The following is a 19,668-nucleotide window of genomic DNA, read 5'->3' on the forward strand; positions in this document are numbered from 1 at the left end:
AGGGTCCACGTGAAAGTCGGAGGTGGCGCAGCGGTTCCATCTGGATACTGGCTGGGAGGAGGCGCGCTCCCTCTATTTGGATTATTTCCTTTGGGCATTTGGATTGTAGAGTTGACCCCTCCTGATGGCGAGACATCACGGGAGACCCGCTATCCTTCGTTGGGCGTGGTGTTCGGCCTGTCGGGTCTGGTGCCTGATGCAGCTGTTCGACCTGGGCGTGGCTGCACCTGTCTACACCGGTGGGTCCCCTGTGGCCCGACATTGGAATTTCAGTGGCCCAGGTAATTTTCGGTGGCAGTGGTCTTGCGATGGGCACGTCCTGGGGATCGGGCCATTTGGTGGTGCTGTCCAGTTACTCGTTGGTGCCCGGCTGGGGGAAGCTGTGCGCTGTTGCCGTGCCTGGGTGAAGTGGAGTGGCCAGGGATCCATTGAGGAGGCATTCACTATGGCATCTAAGCCCGAGAGTGACAAGCAGCAGTCAAGAACCTCTAAGGGGTCACGACAAGTCCAGTCTAATAAACTGGATCGCTATACGGTGCCTCGGGGGTCACCGCCGGATTCGAGGCTGATTCAGTTGAGTGGAGGAGATTCGTCTGGCCAGCCAGCGAAACCAACACTGCTTGATGTGATGGCGGCGATCGACGGTGTCAAGTCTTCGCTAGGACAAAAGATGGAGATGCTGGACCACAAGCTGGACACTGTTACCATTGAGGTCAATCTCATACGGGCGGACCTTACTAAAACAAGTGAGAAAGTCAAGTCCCTAGATATTAAGACCGCCAGTTTAACAGACGACATGGCACAGCTCCAGCGGAAAGTGCAGGACCTTAAGGCCTCCTGCGTACTGACCAATCGGAAGTTGGACGATTATGAAGGAAGGGCTCGCCGCAATAATGTCCGTCTTATTGGCGTTCCTGAGAAGGCCAAAGGCCCGGCCCCAGACCTGTTTGTCGAGGATGTCATCCTCAATCATCTCAAGCCCAAGGGACTGGGTAACTTCTTTACGATTGAACGAGTCCATAGAGTGCCGGGGGTGGCCCAGGCCCGGGGCCCCTCCTCGCCCGATGATTACGAGGGTGTTAAACTTCAGGGACAGAGACGCTATCCTGCAGGCCTCTCGGTCGGGAGGCCCCCTTAAATTCAAAAACTCTACTATTTATTTTTCCCCAGACTTCACCCAAGTAGTCCAGAAACAGTGTCAAAGTTTTCTCGGAGTGAAGAAGAAGCTTAGAGATGGAGGCCTGAAGTATGCAATGATGTTTCCCGCCCGGTTGAGAGTTGAGGCCGAGGGTAGAGTTTGGTTCTTCGATAATCCAGAGGTGGTTTCAGACTGGTTGGAAAATCATCCCCCGGGTGGATCGGAGCGGCAAGATTGTGATGGAGGCGGCGGACTGGAGGAGCAGGAATGATGGCGAATACAGACTATTTGGGACTTTTGACATTTGTCAGGTAGTAGGCTTGACCCACATGTACTTTGTTCGTATTGATCCCAGAGTTGCATACTGTTAAGGACACCTAGTGAGGTATTTTCGATGGGGTGGGGGGGAGACGGTGTCCTGGTTTCCTCCTCTTTACTACCTTTAGTTAATTAGTAGCTTAGTTTGTAGTTGGAATGCTGGGCGAAGGGCACACTGCTAGTTGGGGTTGGGCATTGGCCATAGGCAGGGGTGCAGGGAGGGGGGTTGGGGTTTGGATTCGATGGGTTTTTTTGATTTTGAGATTTTCTTGGTTTATTTTGTGCGCTTTTAATGCATCTGGTGACATAGCTATAATAGGACTGCTTCCATACCAACATAATGTCTACTCTTAGAAGGGGATTGTGGATAAATGTGCTCAGTTGGAATGTGAATGGTCTCTGGATAAAATGAAGAGGGGAATGGTGAACCAGCTGATTAGGCATCATTCCCCAGATGTAGTGCTGCTGCAGGAGACGCATCTTGTTGGTAATCGTTGCATGGCCCTACACAAGGGTGGATACAAACTGAAGGCTCATTATGGATTCACCACCGGATCCAGGGGGACAGGTATCCTAATGAAAAACTCTTTCCCCTATCCATCCAGGCCACATGGATTGACCATAGAGGCAGGTATAACGGCATATCGGGGCTGTGGGAGGGGAGAACTGTCACCTTTATGTCTGTTTATGTTCCACCAGGCCTGCAAACGTATACTTTTCGAGACCTGGGGGCGATTTTCATTACTCTGCCCATGGGCTTATAGGTGATGGGTGGGGACTTTAACGCAGTGTTAGATGGTGAGGTAGATAGACACCCAGCCCGAACTTTGAGGCCTTCCCAGAGGTGGATTCCTGATTTTTTTAGCAACAACAGGGCTAACTGACGGTTGGAGATTGAGAAATCCAGGCAAGATACACTTTGCACACACATCGCCTGCTCACAACACCCTATCCAGAATAGACTATGTACTGGCGCCGGCAGCTCAGATAGCAACGGTCTGAGAGGTTCGGCACTTGGGTAGGGGAATCTCTGACCACTCGCCGATTTGGCTCCCGATAGAGATTGATCAGCATGACGTAGGAGGAATAGCCCCCATTGAAGCATGGCACCTAAGAGACCCCGCCACCAAGAAAGAAATTGCCACGTGCACAGAGAGGTACTGTCACGAGAATGCAGAATCCGTCAATTCGGCTCTGACCCTGTGGGAGGCATACAAGACGGTTATCCGAGGAGAGGCTTTATCTTTAATTGCAGGGAAAAAAAGGAAAAGTCGGGCAGAAGTAGACTGAGTGGAAGCGGAGGTAACCAGGATGGAGACTGAGGTATCCAAGGATGTGACCCCTGAGGGTGCGCACCGGTTGAGGCTCCTTCAGGATGAATACAGGAATCTAGCTAGAGACAGGACCAAATCACAGCACGCTGACACTCGGAGCAGGATATAAAAACACGGAGATAGAGCAGGTAAACTGATAGCGTGGCTCAAGAGTGGGCGTCGAGGCTAGTGTCGGAGTTGCAGAAAGGGGGCTCCGAAAAGATAACTGACCCGCAACTTATAGCTAATGAATTCTCTGAATACTATGGAGAAGTGTATACCTCCACGGGGGGATTCACTGAGGCAGAAAAGCGGCCATGATACACGATATTCGTATGCCCATACTATTGGAGGACGACCAGAAATACCTAGATTCCCCTCTCACAAATGATGAAGTGGCGCAAGCCATTAAGGGAGTGCATTCCGGGATGGCCACTGGCCCAAACGGTATCCCTGTAGAACTGTACAAACTGAGCGCAAACAGGCTGGCTCCGTTTCTTCGCGCTATGTTTGTTGAGAGTAAAGAGGGGGGTCAGCTCCCCTACGATCAGCGGGTAGCTAATATCGCCATTATTCATAAAGTAGGGAAGCCTAAGTCACACTGCTCATTCCACAGGCCCATTTCGCTGCTAAATGCAGAGCCTAAAATATGGGTGACAAGATTGGCCAAAGTCATTACCACCCTGGTTCACCCAGATCAGTCCGTCTTTATGCCGTGTCGGAACACGGCCCTCACCTGCGGAGGCTACACGGGATATTGGGAGATGCCCCACAGATTCAGGAGCCGGCGGTGCTGGTGTCTCTGGATGCCACCATGGCCTTTGACAGGGTCGACTGGCCCTACTTATTTGCAGATCTGGGGAAGATGGGCTTCAGCCCTGAATTCATCAACTGGGTCCGTCTCTTGTATGCAGACCCCCTCGCCAGGGTCGTGGTGAATAACCGGAAGTCCGCTGACTTTTCTCTGGGCAGAGGCACGAGACAGGGGTGTCCCCTGTCTCCACTTTTATTTGCCATGGCACTCAAGCCGTTGGTGGCGTGGGTCTGATGGGACCGGTCGATCAGAGGGCTGCGTTGGACACTGGAGTGGGAGGATAAACTTTCACTTTACGCTGACGACATCCTGCTATACCTCACCACTCCTAGGGAATCCCTGATCTGTTTTCTTGACGTGCTTGCTATATTTGGGAGATACTCCGGTTTCGCTATTAACTGGTCGAAATCAGTGCTCTTTGTCCTTAGGGGAAATCCCCCGGTGCTCCCGGGTTCCTGCCCGAGACAGATTGAGCCTGTGGGGTTACGATACCTCAGCGTTTATGCGACACTGGACCCGCGGTTGCGATATGTAAACAACTTAGACCCCCCGCTGAACCGACTTAGGAGGGACGTGGCGAGATGGAAAGCGTTACCGCTCTTTCTCTTGGGCAGGGCGGTGCTCTTCAAGATGATGGCCCTCCTCCGATTCCTGTACGTGCTTCAGAACACAATGGACCCGGTGCCGTCGTCCTACTTTAGGAAAATTGAGGCCCTTCCACGACAGCTTCTTTGGGAGGGCAAGTGGGGCATTGCCTTCTCTAAACTCTCCCTTCCCTGGTATGATGGTGGAATTGGCTTGCCAGATCTGCGGAAGTACTATTGGGCCTCCCAGCTAGTGGCAGTGAACCACGCTATCTATGGGTCTCCCGGAGACCCCGGGTATGCTATGGACCCCGGGCTGGTGCCGAGGTGTCACTTGACTAGGGCGTTATATGCCAGGGCCAGCCGGTTTCCCCTCGTTGGACCGTCGGCTCATGCAGTGTGTGTGTGGCACGCAGCTAATCAGCATCTTAAATGGGATGGAAAGCTCACACTCGCCACCCCATTGTGGAACTCGGAGAAGCTGGGCAGCCTGTGGAGAACAAAGGGATTTGATAAATGGGATCTCATTGGGATTAAGCAGATCAGAGATATCTGGGGAAAGGATGCAATTCTCACATTCGGTGCCCTCCAAGAAAAGTACCATCTACGGGAGGGTGAGCGTTATCGCTACCTCCAAGTCCAGCACGCCCTGCTTACTCATATTCCCATATGTACTACATTCCCAGAAGCCTCCCCTCTGGAAGATTGAGTGCTAGATGGTCATCTCCCGGAAAAGACCATTTCATTAATATATAAAAAAAACTTATCAACAACATGGAGGAGGGGGGGGTGTCGGAGGGGGTGCAGGTAGCTTGGAACCTTCTTGCATATTTTGTGGCACTGTGCAGCAATACAAGACTATTGGAGTTAAATTCATGGTAAGATGCGAGAGGTGCTGGGTGGGGGGGGGGTTGGAGATGACAATGGAGGTTCGAAGGTGCGTTTTAAATGTCTGGGAACCCACGGACCTGAGTGTCAATGAGAGACAGTGGGCGACCCTGGCGTGTATGATTGCCAAGCGTAACATTGCCCAGTTGTGGGGTGCTGGCCAACCACCCCGAGTCGAGAAGTGGATGGAGGACCTGGATTGGTGCATGTACAGGGAGAGGTCAGTCTACATTGCTAGAGGCTGTCCCGCGAAGTGGGGGAAGGTTTAGGGAGCCTGGAATAGGTATCGTGGTGATATTTGTGCTCCTCCAGTTGTTCGGGATGAAGCGGTAGCGCAGGAGTCCCCGTGAACCCCAAATGTTATTCTGTATGTATTATCCTGTGGTACGGAAAAGTATATAAGACAAATGTGAAGCGATAAATGTCACCTGATGTTTTCTTTTGTGGTTTTGCTAATAAAAAGATTTTTTTTTAAATTAATAATGATGAAACTAAGGCCCTGATTTTTGGTAATCCTTCCATCTGGATCTCAATCTGGTGGCCCCTTAATCTTGGTGCCTGTTCTGTACCTTCTTGTAATGCATGCAATATAGGTGTAATTTTTTACTACAGTCTCTTTTGTGGCACATACTAACAAGCTCACCTCAACTTGCTTCTTTATGCTAAAAGTAATTAGGAAAATCATCCCTTTGTTGCCGAACTGCTCCATGGAAAGCTCCGGTCTAAGCCCTTATCGCCAGGCTGGACTACTGCAGCTCCGTTTTGTTAGGACTGCTGTCTTACCTCATTGGCAAACTACAACTAATACAGAATGTGGATGCTAGCCTTCTATTGGGCCTCCACAGGAATAACGGCACCTCTACTCGTTTTTAGGTCGAGCCTAGGCACTGCATGCGCTGCTCTGCGCGGCATGCTGTATTTGAATATGGACTTGACGCTCCGCCAACTCTCCCCACATATTTTTCATTGGCTTGTGCCATTGTCCTTTGGAAATGCTGGCTTCAGATTCCTTAATAAGCTTGTTAGTCCCGCCTTGTCATCATATGTAACCTTCCATGAGGACTGGCCCCTTTCCTTCTCCTGTTACACGTTATGTCTTATTAAGTCTGTAAGCAATATTTTCTTTAAGGAGTTTCTCCAACTGCAGGCATGACATGCTTTCCTGCCACATTCAGCGCGCCTTGATCGTTTTCACTTTCCATGCATCCCGGGATAATGGCGGCTACTTCTTTAAAAATTAAATAGGTCTCGCATTTACAAGATTTGAAGCTATTGGCATTATCAATGACAATGCCTTTTATTTATGTGTTCAGTATCATAACAGATAAATAAAAGGCATTGTCATTTACAATGCCAATAGCTAAAACGCTTGCAAATGCGAGATCTATTGCATTGCAAATGCTAGTTCTTCTCTTGCTACCAATGAAGAAACGCTGTGTTTTCGAGTCCCTCTGATTCTCTTCTGGTCATTATACAGCATTCCCGCTACCAGCTACATAGGCTTTCTCTTTTACCCAAATGCTCCTGGAAGAGCGCTTCGATCCAGTACACAATGTTATGGTACTATTTCGAAATTCAAGAAATGTTACATTGGGGAGCATGCTTTCTCTTTGGCCATCACACCTGCTTGGAACAATTTCTCTGTGGCTGTCCTAGACAGAAGCAACCTCTTAAAAGTTCACAAATTGTTAAAACCCCATCTGTTCTCTTTGTAGATTTTGCATGATAAACAGTTGGTTCATTAGTGTAGAACATCCAGTTTGTAAATGATGCACTTTATCAATTTCAAATGAACTCAAATCAACCCAACTCTTCATGTCCAAGAGTTGGGTTTACCTGCTAGGGACCATCAAATTGAAGGCGCTTTAACAAAAGCTACACAAAACTGATCCCAGGAGAGAGGGGCACATCAAACTGCAGATTAACAAATCATGAATGAAGAGATCCAGGACATGCTTTCATTACAGCTAGGAGGTCTGAAACTAGATCAGTATTACACCAATTCTAATTCTGTTTTGAAACAGTATGTTACTTACTTTCTAAAATATCTTTCCAAGGAATATCTTTTCGCGGTGTTTGATGATCTGTACGGCTATGAGTGGATTTGGGTGAAGCATTAGCCATCTATGTTGAGGTGGGATGGGAACCTTTGTTGGAAGAGGCATATTACAATGTGGATCGGGGGACCTTGTCCACCAATGTTATAGGTTTGAGGGGCAGTGATGATGTAGTCAAGGATTGCAGGAATGGCCATCTTGATATTGCTTTCTGGCAGTGTTTTTTGGTGGTCTCTGGAAGTCTATTTTTATCTAGAAGCACCTCTTCCCTTAGCAATAAGATAACTCCCCAGTCCTTCTGTCCCTAGCACCAGATTACTGAGGACTCTTCGGTCCCTCCCTCTATTCGACCTGTATTTTTTGTGCGAGACTTTCAATAATTCCCAACTCACATTTTGCACAGTACTTCTACCTTCTAAGTTAGATGTGCCCTATGACAATTTCAGCGGCTACATACACACATGTATGGGGTAGTAAGAAAGAAAACCACCTTAAGAGTAGAATGAAGGAGTACAACGAAGGCAACGTCAAAGACTCAGTATTGTTTTTGTAGGACGGTTGTCCTAGTGGTATTAAGTTGAGGATTTCTCTCGACATGGTATGGAAACTTATTTTTTAATTGTGCCCCTGCACACAACAGCATTTAACATATTTATCAATTATGTAAAATTGTTCCACAAGCGTAGAGGACATTTTTTTTTAATTTGCACCACAACATTTTTATTCTAAGGTACAGTCTTGTAACCCAGTATTGGCACAAGGTTATTGACCTGTATGGGCTCCTTATTTTTGTTCCCTAAGATACGCTGTTATTTTCTAAAAGACAAGGGATCACTTTTATTGAAATTGATCCTTCGTATTTTAGCACTTTATATTTTTCTAATGACTTCCAATTCTTTGTCACCCTTTCTTAAGGGAGAATGACAACTTTCTCAATTAATTTGCACTTGAATATTTACTCAAAATCCATTGCCTCAATGAAGCAAAAGCTTGAATAAATGGACTTGGGAATAGAGATCGTTTGTGGCATTTACACAAACCATAATATTTTAACAGGTGAATGAAACATTTAATTGACAGGATCCCTTATAAAGATGTGCTATCATGTTTTGCATTGTGTACAACATCTGTTTGAGTAACATTAAAACCATAAATCCTCTCAATTTTACAATGATTTAGGAGAAGTGTAATTGGAAATTAAAAGGCAGGTAGATATTTTGCTTTAGGAAACTGACCTGGTGGCCCATGTCGATCTTCGTGAAATTGAATGTGCTAAGGTGGCTGGTTGCTCCTCTCACCGCTGGTTCAATTGTCTCCCGAAATAATTTCTCTATGAACTTGCAGATGAAAGGCCACATATGCTTCACTGTCTTTAGAATAAAATGGAAAAAGTTCAACTATTAAACATGCAATCACATTGTACAATAGGCATCAAAAGGCATTACTGATATATACTTTAATTACGTAGCAATTTTATAATGTAAATGTGAATGTGCCTAAAACTAGCATTGCCAACAATCAAAAACAAGAATTCAGCTTTATAAAGAAAAGGATACATAAATTGAAGCCAATTTATATTCTTACACATCCCCAACAAATTCACAGAATTCTCCATATGATGTACTTGACTAAAATAGTTAGAATAGGGAGAGTTTCTAATCTTTTCATGCTCGCCAGGATCTCACTAAACTAACTGGTAACGCAAACTTAATTTGCATATTTCAATGGGTATTCAAGACTACCTGTTTTTTCATCCAACCATTTTATAAGACTTAGCCTTGAAGAAAAATACATTCAAGACATATTCATACAGCAAGAGCATTATGAATATGTCCAAAACAAAGTAATAGTCAGTAGTCAACATTCAAGCAAAAAAGGTGGGGATGCTAAACCCAGCTACTCCTGTACAATGGCAGAAGGAATGGACTGATGGTCACGAGTCTATGTAAAACCAGAAACTAGACATGATCAAACAAGATCATTAATCAATGTATAATTCTTACTATCAGTGGTGTTTATTATAACAATCTTTATTGGCATTTTTCTGCATATCCCAATATTATGTCTCACATGAAATGTATAACAATAGCCATACTTTTACCCTTCCAGACTCAAATTTCAATATAACACAATTACTGTAATAGCTATACCAGTTTTCCACAAACATATCCCCCCCCCTTCCCACCCACCCCTTTCGTGTCTTACTGTCCTGTATCTGTGCTCTTTTTTTAACATTCTTTATCCATCATTAAAAGTGCAGTTCAATATATCTGTCTTCAGAATTCCTGTCCCATTATAGCTTTCCCGGAGCTTATTATGTATTATTACCCTATTTAACCTCCGTGCCCTGAGGGTCTCTTAAATCTGCGATCATCGCGAGCCACACCCATACAGCCTCCTCTAGTTTATCATCCTTCCTTCTGTGTTTTCATCAGAGTCAGTTCAGCCGTCGCCCACTCATTCAAATCCCTCAACCAGTTACTTATAAGCAGAGGGGCCGGGCTGAGCCATGAGATTGATATCATTCTTTTTGCAATAACCAGCCCCAAAAGCACAAATATTCTACTTAACTTTTTCTTTTTTGGGTTGGGTGTTAAATCCAATAGGACTGAACATATAGTCTTAGGAAAAGACCATCCAGTGGCCTTATGTATATTTTCAGTGGTGTTTATAATTATTTTCGGTGTATCCACACCTTTCTGTCATTGACCAAGAGATCTCTGCCCTCCCAGCCATCTCTGGTGTATCTCTCCTTGGCTCGACCAGCATGTTCATCAATTAATGTATTTTGTCCCTTAAGTATCAGCACATTTCTCCATTGACACAGAATGGGTAAAACTATTCGATACATCAGATCCATAGTCCTGCATACATTAACCTCGCTCTGTCCTTTCACCACCCCTAGTTCGCAGAAAAGCCCATTTCAGGAAATGAGGACCTGCATGCACACCCAAGCAGTGAGGGAAAGATATGCTCCCTGGATCCATTTAGTCGCATTTAGTTTAAATCGGTTTGATCCAAGGGGAAAAACATACAGCTGCAGTTGGTAATTGGTTGAAATGTTTACACAGTGGATTATCTCACAGGAGCTAACAACAATACATTTGGCCCAGTCATTGGCTGATGTCAATTAATGCCAATAATCTTAAAAGGTATGTGGTGTCAAAAAGCAGGCTCAAGTACACTAGGTGAATGGTTTATTTAGGTTGTACAACATATCAAAGTTATAACACAAACACTGAAGAATCTGGCAAATGAAGCAACAACTACTTTGCTGTTATCAAGGAGTGGTTTTGCTTATAGAGAAACAAACCAGCGAAAATAAATCTGATAAGCAGTGATGGGGTAAACTGGGATAATAAACGTATTGAGATTGTATACTTCTGGATTCCTTTCAGACTGCTGTTATTATTTGCAGTCTGCAGCTATCCAGTAACAAGTATTATAAATTACTCACTTGACAAACTATAAAAAACTTGTATCTCGTTTGTGTTTAGCAAAACTCAGCTAAAAATAGAGCGTCCTGTTGCACTTTAATGTAGGCTTAGCATCTGTGCCCTGCCTGCTTTGTGAGTAGACTGTGTTGCAGTTCTAGAATATAATCTTTCAAGCCATCCGAAGAGTGAATCATTGAACACACATTAATAGCATATCTCCCCGCTGAGAGTAAAGCAGATCACAATCATTCATTGGCATAAGTTAACAGTGGAAGTAGCCAATTATCTCTGAAAAATAGAGAAAATGAGACTGATGAGTGACCTACATGTCATAATTCCTGAGAGACCAAGGATTTAAATGGCTTGGAGGCTGATGCACAGAGTAATATACAGGTCACCATTCTCGAGAGCGCAGTGATGTAATGAGCACAGAGACTAAACCCTCCCATCACCTGTCAGAGGTAAGTCCTCCATGTGAAGGTCAAGGAATGAATTGGCTTCAACACTCTCCTCTCCGAAAGGGGATATCCTCCACTAAGAGGTCAAATCCAATCTTAACAGAATATGAGGTTTGCTCTCCGCCCCTTCCCCCCTCCCCCCCCCCCCCCCCCCACCTCCTTCCGCCCACTATACACTAGTCCGCCGTGGTACAGGAAGAGGCCCCATATTCACTGGGTGTGAATCTTGCACCCACACCTGAGATTACAACCCTCAACCACCAGAGAATAATTTTCAATCTTTGAGCGGTCACTAGTCTCCAAGGACACACAGTTAGTATGATCGAAACTAGGTTAGTACAGCCACTTCACATGTCTCTGTGCAACCTGCAGATCCCAAGATTCAACCTACGTGGAGCATCCATCTACCACCATTGATTTACCAAAAATTCCAAAAATCAAGAATATCATTCTGATGGTGGCATACTGTTTTACGTTCCAGCTCCCTCCCTTGGGGACAGCTTTACCATTTAAGCTGAGAAAGACTGAAAACAAGACAACCTTAATAAAAAAAAGTGCTGAAAACCTTCCTCTTTACCTTGAAAGGAGGACGAATGGTGGACAAAATCTCAACAAATTAGGCATGCGCTAAACTACCCGGACTTCTCAGCACCAATAATATATGCATTTTTATCGTCAATAACAGCAAGAGGCCCTCAAGCATCGAGGGGAATTTAACATAAAATAGCACAAAGTAGTAATATCTAGAGATATCATGTTTGAAAATGTGGTGACCCCCAAAAGGATTCACGGATATTAATAAAGAATTATTGGGAACTGTATATCAAGATGAGTGTCATGTTATCTTTCATTTATAAATAAAAAAAACTATGTTTATATTCTAAATAGCGCACTTTTTTTGAGAGAACAGAAGCCAATGTTCTTGCATGTGCTACTTAACAATAAATTAGCTATATGTCTCGATGCATACATATAAAGGCACAACTTGGTATTCTCTTGCACTGTGAATACTTGGTTCTGTTTTTTAGCTTCGTTACATTTCTGAGTGTATTAGATTATATCTCAATTTACCATCAAAACGTCCGACAGCATAATTTTTGGTTAGGGTATCAAAAGCTTCAGTTATTTTCCATGAGCTCTGTTTTTTAGGTCAGGTATAATTGAAAGCCTTATCTGGATGGACTTCTTACAAAATGGAAGAGAAGGGCTTTGGATCAGTGCTCCAAAACAGTGTTTGTTGGAAGGGGCATTGGCATTTTGGATCCAACTGCAGAGCCGCCATTTGTCGTTCGAAGTGTCGGTCATAATGTCAAAGTCAGACAGAGGGAGACAAAGTAGTCCACTGCCGCATTGCTCTGAATACTGGAGTTATTAGAAGCCTATAAAGCAGCATGGACATCACACATGGAGCTAACTGCAGCCTTATTTCATGTGCCTGCCAATAGGACAGCCTCTGTGCTGCTCTCCAGCACAGAGCGCACGCCAGGCTGTCTCTGTAGAACTCGGCACAGAGTCTCTAGCCACTGAACGGCAGCAGAATTGAGCGTTCTGCCTCAATCAAGCAAATTTATTTTAGGCCTTGTTTACCAAATACTCTTCAACAAGTATTGGCCATTAGGAATGGGTAGTTAGTACTGGGACAAAAAATGACATTGTTTGTATTTAATGTTTGGTAATGGGTACCAATCAAGATAATTGTTTTTCCATCAGAAAAAACAAAATAAAGCAAACAGTACAGAATAATGTTGCATAGTACAAAGCCTTTAACCCATGAGCTGCTCTTTATCTGGGTTGCATTTTCTGTATGCTACCATTCATTTGAAGCACACGCCCTCTTCCAACATGGTCTAGTCGCATCAACCCTCCATGAGGGATGCCACGCGTGCTATGTCTTTATTCTGTCGCTATAGCTGATGCTTAGTGCCGAAAACAGGACTGCACATCCTGTCAGTTCCAGAAGCGCTACAGCTGCGAGCTTCACTCAGGAGCTGGAGCTGCCCAGTCTCTGCATGTAGCATTCACCTTAGCGCAGTGGTCTTAACCTATGGTCAGAGGACCGCAGGGGGTACATGAAGCCTACTCCAGAGGCCCTTGGAAAACGTAATAAAATTAATAAATAAATAAAGGGCCAGATTCCCAAAAGGTCTACACACTCGAGGCAGAGGCCTCACACTCGTGGCGGCAGTGCACTCAGGGCAGGACCTCCGGAATACAGTTACTCATTGCCGGGGTCCCGCCACTAGTGTAGGGCCCCTGCCACTGGTGTGGGCTCCTCCCGCTGCAAGTGTGGGCCCCCCTGCCATGAGTGCAGAGGCCCTTTGTGAATCGACTCCATTGTGTAAACAAGTAGCAAAATGTACTAATGAAAATTTGAAAGCGTTCTGTAAATATGAAGGAATCTGATATTGGAAACTGAAAATTAAGGTAGTATCCTCAGACTGATTCGTGGGAGCAGTGCAAGTACATCAAACATAATCTAGTATGGGCAATTAGTGGCAGCAATTGAATTTAAAAAAGATCCAACCTTCCTATTAAAATTTTGAATATTTTATATTTGATCATAAATTAAATTAAATATCTAATCATTTGTGTATTCGTTTGATAAATTATTGTTTCTGTAGATTTTATGTATTTTTTGGATGGCTCAAATCATCAAAAATGCTTACCCAGGGTCCTCGGCTTCTGGGAATTATTAAGTGGGGGGTCCCCAGGTTCCTGATTCCCCCAAAAATTCGGTGGGCGTGCTTGGATTCCAATAATGATTAAGTGGTTGTCCACATAAGTCAAAATGATAAGAATCACTGCCTTAGTGTATGTTGCATCGACTCTTGTCCTTGACAGGGAGTGCAGTATCCACAGGCCATCCACATACGTTTTTAACCACGTCACAGAGAAGAGGAACAAAAAGCAGAGCTATACCTGAATAGCCTGAGTATGGAGGCATGCTGGTCTTCTGATGAGCGATGCCGACAAGAGGTCTGCCAAGAGCTTTTGATATAGAGATATGATATGCCCAGATTAGGAAAGACATGGCTTGGTAGTTCGGGCTGGACTGTTCCCATGAGGCACAGGGTCAAGGCTGATTTGCATATAGCCATTGTCTGACCTAGGGTGGTGTGGAGTGCAAAAAAACGATGGATTTAAGCCCAGATCTTTGTACTGGGGTGAATGTAAGACATTGTTCTGCATTCTGTCCATCAACTGTGTTTTTTGCCATTTTCACCCCGAGTGGGCTGGGTATGCTCAGACGTGAGTCCCAGGCTCTCCACATCACTGGAGTCAAGCTATCCAGGCTGAAGAAGGCTGATAGCCAGAAACCGGTCCTTGGATGCTTGATTCCGGTCTAGGAAAGACATGGCTTGGTAGTTCGGGCTGGACTGTTCCCATGAGGCACAGGGTCAAGGCTGATTTGCATATAGCCATTGTCTGACCTAGGGTGGTGTGGAGTGCAAAAACGATGTATTTAGGCCCAGATCTTTGTACTGGGGTGAATGTAAGACATTGTTCTGCATTCTGTCCATCAACTGTGTTTTTTGCAATACCCAGGGTCCCCGGCTTCCGGAAATTATTAAGTGGGGGAGTCCCCAGGTTCCTGATTCCCCAAAAAATTCAGTGGGTGTGCCTGGATTCCAATAATGATTAAGTGGTTGTCCACATAAGTCAAAAGGATAAGAACCACTGCCTTAGTGTATGTGGAATCGACTCTTGTCCTTGACAGGGAGTGCAGTATCCACTGAAAGGCCATCCACATAAGTTTTTAACCACGTCACAGAGAAGAGGAACAAAAAGCAGAGCTATACCTGAATAGCATGAGTATGGAGGCATGCTGGTCTTCTGATGAGCGATGCAGACAAGAGGTCTGCCAAGAGCTTTTGATATAGAGATATGATATGCCCAGATTAGAGAAGAGAGGCCATTGTGGTGTGGCCAGGAAGGAGAAAGGGAACCTCCCATTGCTGCACCTTTTCTGAGCTGTGTACTTCTGCCAAGGTAGAGACAGGCCACAGACCTGAAATGTTGAAAAGAGCATGGTACACCTTCACGAGTTTGAGAAATAAATCTTGTCCAGTGGTCAGCAACCAGGAGACATACACCACGGATTGTGAACATAATAATCAGGACTACCCCAATGCTGCTCCAATTTATGAAAAAGTTGAAGACACCTCTTTAAAGAACACTACATCACAATGCATTAACCAACTACAACACAGCTTCTGCTCCTATTACTCGTTGAGTTTATGCTTGCATTTGGCCATGGAAAGCTCTCTGCTGCATTTTCGCTATGTTCATGCTATGGAAATACTATACACATAATACAGAAATTGTTACGATAACAGATGCTATGTGCAAAACCTCACGCAGAAACATCTGAACCAAGAGACTAATTCCTCCTCTTTAGTCACCAAAACGACACAATGGTCCCAAGCAACCAATGAAATGCAGTTCATTTACGTCTTGAGGTTGTAGTGTTAGGACAACAAGTGCTACTGGTTGCAAGTTTGATACACTACAAACAGTCTGGTTTAGAGCATAAGCTGAAAGAATGCAGGAGATTCTACTGTAACACTAAGTGTTACAAATGGTGGGGAGTTATACCATTAATACAGAACATGTAAATAGTCTACAACCTTTACATTAAAAAAACAGTGTATATAATAAAATATTGCTCAAATAATAGGCTGTCTATATTCCTCTCCTAGTGATTTATTAGTCCACAAACACTTGATATTGGAATGACCATCATTACTGTCACTACCAATGCTGAAACGTTTAGATTTGATCTTCTCGGACAAGGAGCACAGTGCCCCTATTGGACCGTGATCTTTTAGCATGCTGAGCTTAGGGCGCAATTTGTCTTTCAGGGAATGTAAACTGTGCCATTTCTACAGAGAAACATAGATCAATTTGACTAAGAATTGACCCCAAATTATACAACCTTGAAAATAAAGAAGCAGGTCAATAAGCTGGTGTTTTGTTGTATGAAGGAAGTGACAATGTCTGTCAATACTTTCACATCATGGGACAAGGCCAAGGCAGCTTTGAAAACAGTTTTCAAACAAAATCGTTTTACCACGGTCAGTAGAGGCATGGGGTACTTCACTTGCCAAGCATCCTTCTAGCCCCTTTCAGAGGTTTTCCAAGAAAAAGGGGTCCCTAGGGCACCTACCAGTGAGGAGAAGTCATCTTTCCCTCCAGATCTATATCCTGCAGAGGCCTTGGATTTCTTAACATCCTTGAAGAGAAAATTTGACCTCTTCATTCTCAGGTGAGACTTCAATTTCTCTCCCAAAAGTGATGGAGGGCTGGATCCATCTGTTGTTTCAAACCTGGGCTCAGTTCACATGGGATGCATGGATTCTGTAGACTGTGAAAGGATTCTGTCTGGAATTTTTCGACACACCTCATCAAACCAGTTTTCAACATCCATTTAATTTTACTCTAGAGTAAAAAAAGTTGTAGACCATGAAATTCTCTCCTTACTTCAAAAGAAAGAAATTTACCTCACAGTACGCATCCCAACACCTTTGTCAGCAATATCTTCATTGTAGACTAAAAGGGAGGAGGCTACAGGTTGGTCATCAACCTCACAGACTTCAACACATATATACTTTAGTGATACTTTGAAATTTGGAATTGAGGGTATACACTTTCTAAGATCTGTTAATAAAGGAGATTTCATGGTTTACCTAGACCTGAACGACCCCTACCTCCCAGTTCCCATTCTTTCACTGGAGAACTTCCACTTATGAATTCTTGGTGCTTATCTTTTATGTTATTATCAGCCCCTTAGTTATTCACCAGCTAATAAAGCCTGTGCTTCAATATCTGAGAGAGGGAGGGGTTTGTTTGATAATTTATCTCAACGATATCTTGATCATGGCACAAGACCCAACTCTTCACTCCAATATCATCATCTGACCATCTCTTTTCTTTAAGATTTGGGACTCATGACATATCAGACCAAAACCCTTCTGACCCTGGCCAATCAAATCAAACAAACCAATTAAGTTATTAGGATTTCTCTTGATTCAATCATGTCAATGCTTTTTTCTTCTGGATCAGAATTTCCATAACAAAAGAAAAATAAATTCTCAGAGGTCTAGTGAAAGACTAAGTAGCCTTATGCTGGACTGCATGCCTTGTGGACTTACTAACGGCCTTCATTCAGGCGATCTTCTCAATACACTACACAGTCTTACAGCAGTTGAAGTTTGTGCACCTCCACAAGGGTCTTTCTTGTACTCAAGCAGTCCCGCTATCTCAGGAGGTGAAACAAGAGCTTCAATGGCAGCTAGCCCACATGGAAGCTTGGAATGGTTGAGCCACCTTGGGGATCGCTCCAGATGAAAAAGTTACTTACATTCGGTAACAATATATCTGTAAGAGACATATATTAGTTATGGATTCCTCACCTTAGAATTACCCCCAGGCGTCAGACTGGATCCAGAGAATTTTTCTTCAGCAGTACTCCTGTGCACCGGTATATGGTGTCGGTCAACTGCGTGCTCGCCATTGGCGTCGTGGTCGCCAGACTGATGTCGCAGTTTCTACTTAGACGCCCCCCCTACGCGCTGACATCAGTTCTTTACACAACATTCCACACCAGAAAAGCTGAGCCATGCAAAACACTCACCACTGGTGCAAAAAACTAGGGCCCTGAAGGGGAATCCCTAACCCTAGAAGTCAGTTTGCAGAACGGGGAGGAAGGGTGGGGCGGTGAGGAATCCATAACTAATATATGTTTTTTACAGATATTATATTGTTACCGAAGGTAAGTAACTTGTTCATCTGAAAGAGACTATTAGTTATGGATTCCTCACCTTGGAATAGATACCCCAGCAATACCAACCCCAGAGGTGGGTCTGCAAACTAAGTTCACACCGGAAAGTCTGCACCAGAAAGTCCTGGAGAACTGAACGGCCAAAGAAGCTGTCTGTCCGGACTTGGCTGTCCAGGCAGTAGTGTTTAGTAAACATGTGCAAAGAAGCCCACGTAGCTGCCTGGCAGATGTCATGAGGGTGAACTCCACGTCCCAAAGCTGTAGTGGCTGCCGTTGCCCTGGTGGAATGGGCACGCAACCCCACTGGAGTTTCCTTTATCTCTAAGGAATAGCAGATTTTGATGCACAGAACGACCCATCGGGAGATGGTTCGTTTTTGCACAGCCCGAACTTTCTTGGGGCCCAGACAGCCAACAAAGAGCTGGTCATCCACCCGGAATTGTTTTGTGCGATCCAGAGAATGAAAGCGCACGTTTGGATGCAGACACTGGGACCTCTCTTCCTCTTTAGAAGGAAGCGGTGGCGGGAAGAAGGTGAACAAAATGATGGCCTGTCCTATGTGGAAAGAGGACCAATTTGGGAAAGAAAGAAGGCCTAATGTGAAGGACAACTTTGTCTGGATGAACAGCCAGAAAAGTAGGTTTACAAGAAAGAGCTTGAAACTCACTCACCCTGCGAGCAGAGGCGATGGCAACCAAAAAGACAGTTTTAAGTGTCAGAAGTCTGAGAGGACAGTTATGTAGCAGCTCGAAAGGAACGCACATAAGTTACGTCAGAACTATGTTGAAGTCCCACTGGGGCATTACGGAAGGAATTGGAGGAAACAAGTGAGTAATGCCCTTAAGTAAGCGATTCACAATGGGGGATTTGAAAAGAAAAGGCTGGTCAGGAAGCCGAAGGAAATCCGAAATGGCCAAAAGATAGCCTTTAGAGTGCCCAGAGCCAAGCTCTGCTGAGCCAAAAAATGGAGGAAGAGGAGAACCTCTGAAAGGAGGGCCGATAGGGGATCCATGGCCTTTGCTGCTCACCATGCCACAAACTTGTTCCATCTATAGGCATATACTGTTTTGGTGAAAGGATGCTTGGCTGCCAAGATAATGTTACAGACTTCGGGAGGAAGGTCGAAAGCTGTCAACTGTCGCCGCTCAATCTTCACGCAAGGAGGTGGATTCTGGACAGGTATTGGTGGTGGACTGTCCCCTGCTGCTGCAACAGAAGATTCTCCTGAAGGGGCAGTCTGATCGAAGGATCGATGGCCATGTGTAAGAGCTCGGGATACCATACTCTTTGAGCCCAGTCCGGGGCCACAAGAATGAATTGGGCCTGGTCACGCTTGATCTTCTTCAGCACTCCGGGTAGAAGTGGTATAGGCTGAAAGGCGTAAAGAAGACCGCAACTCCACTCAAGACGAAAAGCATCGGCGAGCGAGTACTGTCTTGGAAATTCCAACGCGCAGAACTGCTGACATTGCGCGTTCTCTTCGGTGGAAACTCCCATCCCGCCCTGTTTGTTGCAGTACCCCAAGGCGGTGGCGTTCTCTGTTAAAACCTGCACTACTCTCCCTTTGACAGAAGGAAGGAGTGCCTTCAGTGCAAGACGGATCGCCTGAAGCTCCAGAAGGTTGATGTGGAGCCTGGACTCCGCTGGAGACCAAAGGCCTCTGATCTCCGCCTCTCCCATGTGGCCTCCCGGCCCCAGAAGTGATGCATCTGTCACTACTGTAAACTCTGGCTGGGGAAGGGAGAGGGATCTGCCGTTGACCCAATCCTGGTTCATTAGCCACCAAAGCAATTGATGTGCAGTGCCCTCCGAGACTCGGACACAATCGGAAAGTTTCCCTGATGCTGGGCCCACTGGAACTTCAAGGCCCACTGGAACTT

General features: G+C 45.0%; 1 protein-coding gene across 4 annotated transcripts in view; it reads right to left on the reverse strand.

The window, feature by feature from the left end:
* ESYT2 (extended synaptotagmin 2) overlaps positions 1-19,668 on the reverse strand; it is a 556,590-nt gene that overhangs the window by 323,647 nt on the left and 213,275 nt on the right. For all 4 annotated transcript variants that reach the window (XM_086941503.1, XM_086941502.1, XM_086941501.1 and 1 more), the window contains exon 3: positions 8,348-8,482. In XM_086941503.1, coding sequence (XP_086797629.1) covers positions 8,348-8,482 — 135 coding nt within the window. The remainder of the gene's footprint in view (positions 1-8,347; positions 8,483-19,668) is intronic.

This window comes from Lissotriton vulgaris, chromosome 10 (assembly GCF_964263255.1).
Source record: "Lissotriton vulgaris chromosome 10, aLisVul1.2, whole genome shotgun sequence".
NCBI classification, from domain to species: Eukaryota; Metazoa; Chordata; class Amphibia; order Caudata; family Salamandridae; genus Lissotriton; species Lissotriton vulgaris.